Source organism: Varroa destructor, unplaced genomic scaffold (genome assembly GCF_002443255.2).
Source record: "Varroa destructor unplaced genomic scaffold, Vdes_3.0 BEIS01000005.1, whole genome shotgun sequence".
NCBI classification, from domain to species: Eukaryota; Metazoa; Arthropoda; class Arachnida; order Mesostigmata; family Varroidae; genus Varroa; species Varroa destructor.
Window position 1 is genome coordinate 29327241 of NW_019211458.1, and position 15269 is coordinate 29342509.

General features: G+C 38.9%; 2 protein-coding genes across 2 annotated transcripts in view; both read right to left on the reverse strand.

The window, feature by feature from the left end:
- Window positions 1-143: 143 nt before the first annotated feature.
- On the reverse strand, window positions 144-6225 carry LOC111250651 (acid-sensing ion channel 1A-like). Its single transcript, XM_022806182.2, has one exon. The coding sequence runs from the start codon at window positions 4461-4463 to the stop codon at window positions 3024-3026; it is 1440 nt and encodes a 479-aa protein (XP_022661917.1). The 5' UTR covers window positions 4464-6225; the 3' UTR covers window positions 144-3023.
- LOC111251257 (uncharacterized) overlaps window positions 5489-15269 on the reverse strand; it is a 16830-nt gene continuing 7049 nt past the window's right edge. The window contains exons 2-3 of the mRNA XM_086991241.1: window positions 6232-15113; window positions 5489-5914 (exon numbers count right to left, since the gene is read on the reverse strand). Of these exons, the coding sequence (XP_086847367.1) occupies window positions 10810-12378 (1569 nt within the window). The 5' untranslated portion in view covers window positions 12379-15113 and the 3' untranslated portion in view covers window positions 5489-5914; window positions 6232-10809. The remainder of the gene's footprint in view (window positions 5915-6231; window positions 15114-15269) is intronic.

The following is a 15269-nucleotide window of genomic DNA, read 5'->3' on the forward strand; positions in this document are numbered from 1 at the left end:
TATCACTAATGTTACGTAACAATAATGATTATTTGAGTTTGGAAAATACTTAGTAAAAATACATTGAGTTAGTTTTAAGTTATTAAAACTTTTAAAGCATTTAGCAAAGACCCTTGTTTAACTACTGAAAAATACATCTAAAGTTTATAAAATATATGCTAATTAAATTTTTATTAACTCTTATGTTCATTGAATCGTCGTTAGATAGACGACGAAACTTTTATTGGATGTCATACGGCTACATAAACAAAGGACAGTGATAAACAAAGGACAGTGATATACTAGTAATGCATGAGGTTTAGGCTAATCATTGGTCAGTTAAGCTGTGATATATACATGTGATTATATATAACTAAATATATATTAAATAAAAGAATGAAATATAAACAAATATATGCCATGTAATCTAATCACATCCCTAATAAAACTCACAAATTCAAACTTATTTTAAAAATTGCGCATGAAAAAATTTTCAACATTGCATTTCTGGCACTCTCATCAGGCAATTCGTTGAATTTATGTGTGTGTGGGAGATGGACAACTTAATATTAACTTATTACTCTGTCGTTCCAGAAGGAGAGTTGAGTTTTTTCCGATATTTTTTACTTACTTTCTTAGTGTTTTTTTCGATATACCGTTCGAAAGTGTGTTCACTCTTCCATGAGCCTTTTCTAATTTATTTGCATAATAAACTAAAAATGTAGCATCAAGTTCAGGCACAGATAGATGCTGCTGGTGAAAAACCCCCATTACTTATGTACCAACAGCTACAGGTAGGTAGGCAATACATAACGAAGCAAAAATTTTATGCCAAGAAAAAGGAGTACGGCGGTAAAATTTATTAAACGTTTATCGTTTTTCGCTTTGCAGTTAGCGATAAAGCGTTCCCTACTATCCTCCACATCATAACTAATCACGGATCCCCTCTCGCCTGCTGCACTGTAAGTGTAATCGAGGTGTAGTTACGTTTAACTTTAAATCATATATACGTATACATGTGTCTCAATAGTATAGTTCTTGAAAAAATCATTGTTGTTTGTAAACACCTTTTTGCTTTTTAAACATTGCTTCTATTAAAGTACAACAAGCACTGAAAACCAATAATAGCTTGCAATCACGAATTGTAGTCGATATTTTAAGACTTTCGATAGCTTCTTCTGCGCAAAATGTAATTGTTTGGAGTAAAGCTAGTGTTGTATGCTAGCACAAAGCTTGCCTCTGGAACAGAAGTTAAAATTGGAATCATCCTTTTTGGACCTGGTACCTGTCCCTCAAAATTGCCACGCGGCTGGCGCTCGCCGTCTCTTACCCACATAGTCTTCTCATATAATTCCAGACGAGCACAGAGTAACCTAAATGTGAAATGTCAAATGTGCGTAAACGGTATACAGGTGTATGTAAAAGTTATGAACCATGTAAACCTCATAACTACAAACTAAATAAATGGTTCCATGGAACAATTGCAAAATATGTACGATTAAAGATCATGCACTACGATACCACGTCGTTAGTACCACGTGAACGGGCACTTAATACAGTGTATATTTTTAGCTCTACGCGCTTCATTAGTTTTTGGCACTTAGACTGAAACTTAAGATTGCAAGTCATACATCAGATGACCAAGCCAGCGAAGGCAGGACATCAGCCATTATTTCTTGTTCATATTGAGATGAGTTAGAAATTTTGTCGTTTGGTTTAGTATAGTTGTTTCTGTAAAGGCTTGGGTTAGTTAAAGTATACATTTTTCGTGTGTCTATTGCTTGTTTCCTGCACTGTATGGATTTGTTAGAAAGGCCTACCTTTCACGGGGTGAATAGCTTCCTAATATGACACAAATTAATGCTTTGTCTAACCTCCTACGGGTGTCTGTAATAGTCTTCAAAATCTCAGTGTGCGCGTACAGACTATCGTGAACTGATTTTAGTTTGTCGTACAAGTACTTCATGAACCTATTGAATGCGATTTTAGTGGTTTTATCAGAAATCTTTTTGAAATTATCTTTAATGAGGTCCTGAAGGGTCTTGGCGTTTGAATGAATTACTAAAAAAAGCATGAATCACGGTAATTCTTTCCCTAACCAATATTATGATAATGGCTTTTGCATGTAGCATGTCTTCGTTGAAAGGAGTTTGCACACTAAAAAACCCACAACTCGTTTTTATGTCAGAAGCATAATGGAGACGTCAACATGAGAAAAACAAGTTTATAGACAAAGAGAATCACCAATTAAAGTGCTGCACAATTAATAGATTACTCACACTATTCACTCACAGTCCAACACCACCCCACGTCTATAACAATACAATAATTGTTGAGGAAAAGTGAAAAGATCGAAAAATTGACTACTTCTGGGCGCAATGTAACCTGACTAAGTTGATATATTGAGACTAATGCCACGAAATCGCTTATCAACCACTTATATATACGTACAGCATGGTATACAGGCCGTATATATATATATATATATATAAGTACAATGAATATTGCTATTTTTTAATGCGTTCACTTTATGACACAGTTGAAACGGCCAACCCACGTTAAACTCGAAGGATACGAAAACATTTCCTAGAATAACAGTACACGATTTTAAGTTGCTTCGTTTTGATATTGAGGGATAGCAACGCACATCGAAGTAACGAGGGTCGGTCTATTTAGCTATCCCTAATATTGTAATTTATTAGCCTTAAGAGGTTTATCTGTAAAGAATACGTTTCACGAGCCCTAACAGATTTATTTTCAGACGTTTCATGCAGAACGGGCTTTGATCTGGCCATGCAATAAAAAAACCCTTCACTATATATAATTCACTAGTTGGACACGGTTAATCTTCTCTACTTTTATAAATATCGGGGCTCGATTTTTATTTATCTTATTTATGTTGATTTATTAAATAAAATGAACGCAATCCATTCGTGTGGTATATCAATTCAGTACTAAACGCAATCGGTCAACAGCATTTCATCCTCAAAATAAAACTTTGTTTTTTTTAAACCTTTTGCGCCTTTTCAGTCTTTATGAACTTGCTACTTCAACAAATACCTCACTTTGACGAGGTTTAAGAGCCAACGAACGTGTATCTCAAAAAGCTCGTAAAAAACGAGAAATGATGCTCCAACGAACATGCCGAAATTTCCGCCTAGAATATTTACCAGTTGCACACGGTTAATCTTCTCTACTTCTATAAATATCGGAGCTTGATTTTTGCTATAATAAAGCAGTAAGTGACTGTAAGACCTACTTTCCTTATGAGTATCATTCGCCAATAAGGTCCTGTTCGATTTCACGAAGCTTGCACTTGAGAGAGCCGCACGGTAAATTCTCTCGCTACATCTTGGCGGACAGTTACAAGAAATCGTGCGAGACGCCGCTTCACGACTACAGACTTGAGTTTCATTACTCTCCATGCACAACGACGCGATATCGAGATAATCACGGTGTGACAATCTTTCGTTATACCGGCATTTACAATGTTGCAAGATATACAGTGACCAGCATACTCTTACGCATAGAGATGTTGAATAAGGCATCAATAGAGGTAATTGACTAAATGGTGGTTTATCAAACCCCGGAGGCCATTCGCTACGACAGTTCGTTGTGTACGGTTCCGGAAGACGTGTGACCGCTTCAAATGAAATGCCTGCGTAACTCGTATGGCCGTCAGCAATGTAAAAACCGTTTGTGACGACATCCGGGACTAAGTTAGGGTCATGAAGCATAACGATGAAGCCTGCAGTCTTTGTCGATTTAAGCTTCTCCTCATTATGGCTTTCGAGAATGAGACTTAGCCCGTCATCATGGAGATGTGATTTCAAAACCTGCGCGTCTAAACCACGCATCTTTTGCTTGCAGAAGAGACAATAACACACTCCATACCGTAGATATGAAACGATTTGCGGCGAAATAGTTCCGGGGGGACAAGGTTTTCTCTTGCGGTAGCAGCTCTTTATGAGTTCTCTCGCAGTAAATGTGGACAGATCAGTAATCATCCGAAGTGTTCTATATGTGTCAGGATTGAAGCTCATATTCATAATTAGCCCTGCAAATTTCGACTTCTTGCGAACTTCACAGAGAGTCTTTGTCACTGCAAGATTTTCTGCTGAACAGAAAACTGATTTTTTAAACCCGTTGGTGTTGCAGATCGTAATCGCTAAAGGCAATATTCTGTCAACATCGTCGACTAACTTCATTGACGTACTAGTTTCATATTTACAGTAATCTCTTATTCCTTTGCAAATTAAAGTTAAGGTAACTGCTAACATAAAAACATATACGAAGCTGTTGTACTTTCGACGGAACGACACTAACTTAACAAAAGTCTCAATTCCTGTAGCACCATCACGGAATAATGAGCTCAACACGGCTGCTGGACTCCCTGGCTTTTGTAAGCTCCTTACCAGTTTTGTAGTGGCACGAAATTTCATATGTAAATAAAATCTTTTTGATTTTCTATTTGATGTGTCCATTTTCGCGTACAGTGTCTGTTTAGCTCTTTGGTTCAAACTTTTTCGACAGCAAACAGACGTCTTCTTATTGTAAAATACTGCACAAGGTGACGGTGATTGTTGATTTGGTCAAAACAGGAGAGTTCTTATTGTGGCCGACAAACGGTGGAAGAGACTCAGCGTCCAATCATGTATTGATTTCTTTCCCAGCGCACACTTAGAAAACGCACAAGTTATTTGTACATCCATCATCCCTAACATACGAAATGCGAACCAAAATCAATACTAATACGTTCACCTTGACATAGGTAAAATTGGCCGACCTCGAAATTTTACAGTAAAATAGATCAATGTTCGCTATACATATATAGACATACCAGTATATGTAGACAGAAAGAAGTCTACCTGTCTAGCTGGACAATACGCTGGCTCTATTTCAAACACTAGCTACAATTCAACAAACGATCAAAAATATATATTCTAACAAATCTATTGTTCCACCTCAATTACTTATAGTTGTCCAAGGCAACAACATTTTTCTTCTATGACAAATATATGCCTTAAAGTTTAGCAAGTTATCGATCTCTGAAACCTACACGGCAACTATGTTATATATGCGATAAGGTCATCAGAAATCGCTATGAGAAATGGTCCGTACGATACAGGCGTGATTCTTTTCGTTTTGACAAGTTAGATTGTATATTTGTGGGCGTGGATAGAGCGGCAACCGGATATCAGCTCTATATTACGTGAATCCAGCAGCGACTTCTGCGACACAGGGCACTATTCATAAACAATTCATTGTAAGGTATACACGCAAATTTTAAGTAATTGCGCACGACATTTACAGCTCGACTCTATATTTACCTAGGTGTGACAACACCAGGCCACACATGGCAAATGTCGTTCACGTAGTCCTGCTAATAATTAAGACAACACTACTTTGCACTCGTTGTGTTCTTCAAACTCCGTTCCGACGGATAAATATTTTTTACAAACAGTCAATTATAAGTTCTGCATACGCCATTCTAAATAATTCTGCACTGTTACTTGAGGCGAATTATTTTTATTTTCACAGTGTGTTTAAATAAGCACATTAGAGCATAATAATGAGATTAATATTTCGTTTCATGTGGTTAATAATATATGATATTTCTGGATTAGGTATTTGCAGACACAGGTCTAATCTTCTCATATTGGTATGATCTGTCATAAACATTTACCATTCATATGGACGGTGTACTAATGTATAATTAGTATCTATAATAAGGCGGCTAGTAGGAAGGTGGCAATCGCCACTATCACAACGTTGTACAGTATACACACTAATATCATATGCTATTAGATAGGTTTTTCCAACTAACTAAAATTGTTATATAATAACAAGCTGTTTCCTGGTCTCATCATCACTACCTTGTATCACTACCTTGAGCGTTCTGTGATGTAGTTTAAAACAATCGCCTTGTAATTTCCTAAAACCAACACGAAGAGCCATTGTAGTGTCGCACTTATTGGATGTTGAATAGAGACTAAACTAAATAGGCTACGATTTGCTAAAACTGAAAAATTTGTTTTGTGAACAATCATTCCGTAAATGATAAAACACCTATTTAAGGAGGATTAACCTTAAGCCAGTCGACAGTCGACTCAATATTGGTGGCAACACACACATACGTATAAACATTGTTACTGTAATACCATATAGCACATTATTGACAATTAAACATTTCTGATTATTCAAAAAAATACGATTTCTAGACAGACCCGCCGTCTCTAGTACGAGTCTAACCTCAGATTCCAATGGCCCATCGCCAGTAGTTTCAAAGTCGTCGTACATGGTTGCCGTTTGATTGTTTAATTGTCAGCTGCTCCACAACGAAAAACGTATCTTGTTCCCGGCTACTGTCGTACCATCTCTTGAATCCACTGTGTATCACTACTGATCTATCAATTGCCTGCCTATACGCTGAAAGCCAATCCGGTCACGTGACTTTGTTTACCTGTCTGGAATGGACACCATTTACAAGAATGCTTATTTTTTTTCTTCACAGTTTAAGAAAGTCAGCGGTTAGAAGCTAGCAAGAGTAAGTTTACTGATAAGATGAGCCTGATGCTGATTGTCACTCTCTCTGTCTAGCAGGCTCTTAGATGGCAAATCGGTTGATAGGCCAGAGAAAGTTCGTCCTGTGAAGGCCCCTCCCTTAGTCTTTCTCTCTTGCGTATGTGTTTGGTGAATCAGCTGCCTCTAACGACAGCGGTGCGTATTGATAGAACTATAAAGTAGCGTTGGCTATCTACCAAACGCTATTCGCCCGGGCCGATAGAACTCAGCTAAGCTGATCAGTGTATTTGTATAAGGATAGGGTCACTTTAAGGTTTATTGTCGGTTTTTATTATACGTTTATAGTTATTCGTAATGTTTTTTTCTATCAAGCATCTTGTCAAGCAAGATCAAGCAAGTTGAAACGGTTTTAATAATATTTTATTAGTTGGTTTGAGGTTTGGGCTAAAGTTTCTTTCGTTTAATACAAAAGGATTTAAGAGTTCTAGCCTTCACCCATTGTGTATGTGGCCGTAGGCTTGGGGTCTGTTTCTTACAGTAGGAGCAGCTTGTCTGTCAGTCTAACTTCAACTAATTAGTAATCTAACTTTGAACAATCAAAAATATTAAATTGCTTCCCGATGTGGAAGCTTCATGAAATCCATATTAGGTATATACGGAAGGTACATCCCATTTGTGTGGCTAAAGGGAAATTTTCTAGGTATATGCCATCTACCACTCTAATATGACATATATATAATTTTACTGTAATGGATTACTACGATTTTTGTTTTTCTTTTTTTATAAGTAAGGTGTTTGAAACGCTATTTTCCTTTTCATTTGTCGTTGATGCTATAACCGGCGTTCTAGAATTTGTAGATAAACTCTGCTTGGAGATGTCCGTGAAAGAAACGGACTATTTCGATAAGTAGTTAAAAACACCAGCGTCGGACGTAAAACTCAGAAGTTGTTAAAATTCATATGTTATTATTTGCATTAGTTTGTATATGTATATATAGGCCTAATTTCGAGTTTTTTGAGCAGCGCATGCGAATAAATAATAATTCGACATCGTATTAAAGTGCGTTTGTTTTTTAGGTCTACGGTTACACACCGTACGTCTCGGACATCAGGGCAGTCCTTGAGCTTCAGACTGTGCCAAAATAAATAGATCTCGGGAAGAAGAAAGACTGTAGTTTTCAGTATGGCATTATACAAATATTCGCCAAAATTTTTGTCGAGAGGCACAAGAAATTCGTGGCCTTGTTAAGAAGCATTTACGCCAGTTTCTCAGATGTGCTTCAGTTTGATATTGAATTCATAGTATAGAACACAGAGAAAGCATTCGGGCTAACAGCTGTAGTTGTGACTCAGTCAACTAAACGGGCATAACCTATTAAACCAATCGTTGGAAACCAGACGTTTAAAGCAATACATAACTAAAGCAGTACCGGACATAAAACGTTTATTTGCCTACGGGCTAATTACGTTTCGACGGTTCGAGCGGGACTTCGGCAGATTCTACGTCTGGTTGGTGCTAACGCATATAACTATCTAGTTCTCTACGGATAGAAGTAATCGTACTTCTGGACGACGCTCTTCGAGCCGTTTTCAATCGATACGAATTCAAAGTCAAGCTCTGCCGTGAGCGTTGTTTATGGCAATGTTTTAAACATTCTCAAGGAAGCACTCACAACATTAGCTCCAATTTAATAGGTTCCTTAGCATAAATGATCAACAGCACGGATTTGAAGATAGCTTCTACCATTGGTTTATTCAACCTTTCCTTTAACGTCTACGAAGCGACTACGAACCCGATTTTGAAGAGGCCATGAAATACCTTTTCCCAAACTCTGCGGTTTGGACAACATGCAATAAAGTAGTAACACTTAAGATAATGAAAGACATCATTTAAGCGAAATACTTCGAAGAAACACTCCTTATGTATGCCTGAGGCGTAGCATTTTCTAAAACAATTACCCAATGCTTAGCATAATGTTCGTTGATGTGTTGTATAATCGTCTACGCGACATAGGTCGGTTGGTTGAATTCAGCCTGGTTTGCTTCGTGTCATGCATTGTCATTTTTAGCTAATGAAATAATACAAGACAAGCTTTAAAAGCAATTGATTATTTTAAGCCTTTTGCATAAAAATATGATTCTAACACAGGGCTAACCTGTACTAATTAGAAATTATTCTTTGACACAATAAACAAAGTTAAACCGAATGGTGAACCAAGCTGACGCATAGTTCTTGTCAAATATGCAACAAAATGAATTCTCTTCAAACAACCTGCGAGTTTACCCAGTCTTAAAAGACGACTGGGACTGGGGTTGACCATGTCGCACCGTTCACGTATTTCTATGAGAACATCCACAGCTAGTAAACTTATTAGGCATACAAATATGAACACTTTCCTTATCAGTTTAGCATGTTGGACTCAAGCAAACAGGTAGGTATCGGTAAAATATTCTTCTGTACACCGAAGGGACAGCGCATGCTTATGGTTGCTATCCGCTATTTTTTTACACATGCTAAAGAGACTTCAACTAGTTGTTCGAGAGCTTAGCGGATTGTTCCTCAGTATCAAGAAGCGTGACACATATATCGGTATTAGCTATCAAATACGAAACCGAAAACGGCTTTGCAAGATTAATCCTATATTCTCGGTTAATATATTAAAATTGTCTGAGAAGCTCCGACTGCAGACTTTGACCAAAAAAATCTATTCAACCCTTCATTGCCAAGCTTCCCAGACACAGTTAACGCCACTAGAATCAGATAATTTTTGGCCAATTATAAGGTCATCTATTTAGCTACTCGATCTATACGAGCATTCTATTGGCTACAATAAATTTGAATCAAAACCATAATTTTATAACCAGTATGGGCGTTACGTTACTCAGCAGAGATGCCGTGTAGTAGAAATAGGTTGCCTAGCAGTAACTCAAACGACAAGCCTGGACAAAAAAAATACCCTACGTAGCGAGTGACTCAAAGAGTAGGTCTCCTTATGTTTCGATCAGGTTAGTTTGTATGAAAATAGGCTAAGAACCAGCATCAGGGGGGCGTACGATATCGGCAAGCAAAGTTACAACATAGCTATGCTTCGACGCTGCCCGCCTCTTAAGTTACCATAACTAAAAGCGAATATGGGAAGAAAACTAAATTGTTGCGAGGAAAGTTCTCGCTGTCAGTAAGGCAAAGTTACGTTAATCTAGCTGGTGAGCATCTCCCGACAACTGATAACTGTTATTTTGTGAAGCCTTAGAAGAGTATCAAACCCCAAATTCTACTTATTTTATAGCTCACAAACTAAACACCCATAGATTACTACCTCAGCCAAGTAAATAACAGTTATCCAATTATTTTCCTGATTAATTACATTTTTGAGTTACGCAGTAAAAGCGATTTTTAAGAAATTCACGTCTTACTGCTAACATTTCCATAGAACTCTTCGTATCGATAAATTATATTAGATCCTCACGTAAATCCGTGTCGATTTCGCTGTTTGATATGAGTTCCTGAAGATTCTAGGTCGTAAGCAAATGTTTTACCCTTTAGACGTTCCGATAGTCAGCGAAATCGTTGCAAATCTCTGATGGTAACTTAAAGAATGTTCTGCTTGAGAGAACATAAAAAGAAACAAAGCTGCAATAGAATTTTTGGCAAATGTCTTCACGAAAGAAGGAGGTGATACAGGCTGCAGGTAAGATGTGCGGTTTGTACGAATCCTTAGCGAATGTCCAACAAGCAATACAGAGGTATTTCGATCCGTCCTAGAAGTTGGAGTTTGAATATTACAGCCAGCCGGAACTCGGCCGAATTGTAATTTCTGTAACATTGATTACGGAACTTGTAGGCAAAAACCCACATCTTTTTTTTCGAGGAGCTTGGTACTATTCTCCATGGATTAGACCAAATCCATTTGTAACCAAACATCTGGATCCATCTGTACGCCGAAGTCCACGTTAAACCGTCGAAGTTTGAGCATCTTATGAGTCCAACTATCGGTGTTTGGAACAGCGTTTAGTGATCTGCGTTTCTCGTATTCCGTCAAAAAATGAAATATGACGATGATATCAATAAGGCAATCTTCGATTTGTTAAAAGATAAGCGAAAATAAAAAGCCACATGTTATTCAATAAGCGCTTCTTAGCAAAAAATCAGCACGGATTCCATGGATATCCGGTACACTTATATATATACATGTATGTATCATTTCTACTGACATCGCATCGCAGTTTTCCAGAATTCCATATAACAAACAAACTATTTTTCTAGATTATCAACAGATGCGCCTTGTATCTATACTGGACTAGAATTCAGCTACTAACCAGACCAGCTTGTCGTCGCATTCTCTCTTCTAGAATCTCGACAAGTCTTTTATACTCGATAGCCTTCTTGTGTGCTTTAGTTATACGCTTTCGAAATTCCAGTTCTGCCTTGTTATGGAGATCTTCTAATAAAGCTATCTTATTAAGGAGTCTGGTCACTTCTTCGCGAAGATCTTCATTTTCTTCCTCCTGTTTTCGTCGCAGTTCTTGCTCAACTTTGAGCCTTTCTTCAGCGATCTTGTCACTTTCCTTTTTCAATTCAGCCATCGACGTCTGAATCCGTCTAGTTTCCGCCTTCAAATCATGAAACGCTTTTTCAGCATCGACAAGTTTTTTCTGAAGACGCCTTTTTTCTTCATTTTCCTCTCGCTGACGTTTTTCCGCGACCTCCCGCCGTAGCCGCTCTTCGAGAACTTCTTTTTTCCTCTCTACGACATCCTGAATTGTCGTTTCGCGAAAGACCTTTTCATCTTTTAGCCTTTGTTCTCTGTCGATTTTTTCCCCCTCCATTAATTTATTGAGCTTTTCGTTGAGGTCGTGTCGTTGTTGAGTGACTCGAGCAGCTTCATCCTCAAATGTTTTAGCTTTTTCTTGAGCTATAACTAACTGTGCCCTCAAATCGGCTTTATCTGCCTCCAGCTCCAAACGGATTTTCTCCACCTGAGTTGCTATCTCCTTCTTCTGGTTTAATGTGCTCTCAGTGATTTTTTTATTTAGTTGCTCGACAAGGCGCTGTAGATCTTGAACGTGTATTGTCATTGTGTTGCGTTCCGCCACAGCGAGTTCCGCTGCCTGGACACTAGCTTCGGCATGCTGAAGTGCTTGGGAAATTTGCATTTCTAGTTGCTGACAGCGATCCTTTAAATACTCGCATTGATCTTCGAGGTCTTTGCTACGATATCGATGTGTTTCCAACTGTTTGTCTTTGAGATCAACTTTTGTTCTCAGATTCTGATAAGCGAACTCCAAATCGTTATATTGTTTTTGCAGGTTTTCCATGCTATGAAGGACGTCGCCGATTCGAACCTGGCTGTCATCCAGAGTGGTGCTGCCATCGCGCAATAATCTCCATGTCAATTGGTGCACGGAAGATGATGCGCTCCGAAGTTCATTTTGGGTGATCTGCAGTTGCCGCTCGATTGAGTCGACTTTCGACAGATGTTCTTCTTTTAGCTTGAGTACGGCTGCCTCGAAATCATCTGGAGAGATGTAGTCTGCTTTCTTTTTTAACGCCATGTCAAGCCGTGTCACTTCGGCGATTGTGCTCTGGAAAAGACTGAAGGCTTTGTCCCGGGCCTTTAGAGCGTTGTCCCGCTCCTCCTGAAGAAGTGTCACGGTATCGGCCAACCCACCGTGTTGGTTCTCCTCCATTATGTTGAGCCGTACCCGGACCTGATGTTTCAACTCAGTAAATAACCTTCTGTTCTCATCGACCAGCTTGACGACATCGGCACGACACTGGATGAGTTCCTGTTTGAGTTGTTGTAGCTCCTTTGGTGCTAAATCTAAAAAGTTTGTCACCTCGCTGGAGATTTCCTTCTTCGTTTTAGCACTCATTATGATTCAGGAGTTTTCTCAGCTGGCTTGCTAATTAGTAAACAAGTAGATACTGTATAAATAAGTAAAAGTGTTTTGCACGCGTAGTATCCTAGTTCATGCACACAAGCGCACCTCCTGGATTAGGATTAACCATAGCCGTGACAACTGCCTTACATCAACCATTCTCGGAGGTTTGTCGTCAGTTTAGGCAAGCCTCACGGCACGAACTGCCAAAGCGGCGCAGGTTGAGCTCTCGACGAGCGCGCTCCGCTCCGTGCTTCACGACAGCCGGGAGCCGGCTGTTGTTGAGGCAGCCGATGTGGTTGCCATGGAAGCCTAACGTTAGTCATTTCGGTAATGACTGCATAGTGGGTGGAAGATCAGTAGCAGTCCCGACTGCAATAGGTGAGGCTTGCAGAGTCGTATCAATGAAAATACTAATCGTAATCCTGAAAGAATGAATAATGGCCCGCGCGTCTAAAAAACTCGATTTGATGTTCTGAAATCAGTGTAGTGTATATTTTGTAGTGTTGTAGAAGAGAAGAAGCGGAAACAGTCAGTTATGGTTGTTCGCTTGTGCCTGCCATAGACACCTTGAATTGAGGAAACGATTAAATAATTAGTTTAATTCAGTTTGTAGGCTTGATGCTCATGAAGTTGAAATAGAAAAGTAGAAATGAGCCATTGCACCTTGAAAACAGAACGATATTGTCATTTGATTAAAAGGCAGAGTTTTACTAAAAGCGTTTGATGCCACTTTGTTAGCGTTTATTTCAAATTTAGAAAAACACTTAAACATATAAAAAGTCGGCCACGCTTAACAACAACGATAATATAATAAAAAGTCGTCATCTCAAGTATTAATCAAACATTGTGTTAACGAAATAGATAATAACAAAGAGTCTTTATTACCTATGAGACTTGTGTTTTATATATCGATGATCTCCAAGATGAACTCTCCACCATCATAGCTGTTTACTCATATACGATTGATCTTGCAACCTCGATAAATATGAGTTTCTTTCGACTATTACTTGCAAAACATTTTAACATTCGTGTGCCTCCAATCATGATGGCCACTACAATCGAGGAAACGCGTGGCGTCGCTCATTATACTATCAGTCGCTAAATATTAGCCACCCGCAGGATGGAATAGGCAATAGCGCTGGGGCGTGGAATCTAAAAGTCCCAGTGTCCTGATTTGGTTAAATGCATGCACATTAATGTGGTCCTACATGTAAATAAATTATTATTGTTATCACATTTTTGATTTCACGTTAGTGCGGACTTTTTATTGAACGACGGCCTTTTTATAAGATCCTAGGTTATAGTGTGTGTACTTCTTAGCTTTATCGCGATACGTTAACGATACGTTTAGAATACAGCAGATAAAGCAATTACGCGATAACGGTTCAATTTCACCTATATGTGTTCAACAAGTCTAACAGGTTGATTGGATACTGACTCAACTAGTAAGCAACTCGTAAAATATAAAAATTAGCAACCTATTAGGATATCTTGGCACAAACGTTCTAGCTGACAAAACATAAAGCATGCTTACTTATTCACTAAGATACAATAACGGTATTTCGTTATCGTGTGTACTAAAAGATATCCTTGCACTTGGAAAAATTAACGTACTTTTTATGGGTAAATATAAACGGTGAGCATTAAAAACTTGGCTTTCCTTTATTAATCCAGCCCGTACCATATTTTCATGCCTCATTAACGAAGATGTGAGCTAAATACTTCTGGCAAACTGAATTACCCTGTATGTATTTGCCACGCGTATTAAATAAAAATGCTCTGGCAACCACCGCGTGACGATAACGGCAATATAGATTTCTCAGCCCGCATATTACGCCACGTGACTGGCATACTAGTTAGTGGTTCACTGCTGTTGTGCCTTTCATGAAAACGGCACTCATTATCTGCCGTTGATGCTGTTGCTACATAAATGAAAAATCTTTGGGAAGTGTAGTAGAAGTGAGAAAATGCAATCTTTTATCTCTGGTCTTAAAATCGGCTCGCGTGTGGTTTTCTACAATACTCTATTCCGTAATCTCGTTCCTCTTCTTTCTTTTAAGTTTTTAAAATAATTTTCCGTTTGCTTTATCTTTTAACTTGATTCGGTTTGTCTCTTCCTGCTTTTTCACTTCAAATGCTTCCTTAAACTTTCACAGAACTTCGAAATACAGAATAGCCTGCGGGCTCAACACTCAAGGGAGAAACGCCTGCATGTTTATAGGTATACGTTTCAATACACGCCAGTGTATTGTGGTACTGACAGCGACAGGCGTTTCAACCTCATTGAAGCCGGTGCAGTTTACCAGCATCACCTTATCATCGTTGCTACAAACATTGCTGCAGTAAAAGACAGTGCTCCGCCTCGGAATGATTTTTTCTCAATGTTCCTTCTATTTCTTCGGTCCATTATAGAGTCGGTTTTGTGAGGTATGGAGAATTTAGGCGACAAAAACGAAACAGGCATGAAAACGATAAAGAAGCTTTGAAACTTGGTGCTACATTTGTAATCGTCGCGCGTCACCTGTCTGTTGTGATGGCTGCTGGACGTGTAGCTTCTCGATGGAGCCGCGGTGCAATGCTATTCGACGTGACGCTAGCAAGAAAGTAAACGCCCACAGCCCGATAAAGGCAGGTAAGCTAAACGCAAGCAGGGGTGTATCTTTCTTCTTAAGCAAGCGCGTGCCCGACGATGTGTTTAACGTGGTGCAGCCCTCTTCAAATCCGACCTAAACCAAGAGAGAGAGAGAGAGGGGGGGGGGGGGGTAGTTAGGCCACTCATTTGGTGTTCACCATTCGGCTTTATTTTTATGCGGTGTAGTATATCCCAGCTTGTCTGGCGTCAGCGTTTCATATTAAAATGAAGGGGGGCTGTACAGTTATGG

Bases quoted from the DNA above. Each gene is read 5' to 3' on its own strand.
- LOC111250651 (XM_022806182.2), bottom strand. From the start codon at position 4,463: ATGGACACATCAAATAGAAAATCAAAAAGATTTTATTTACATATGAAA.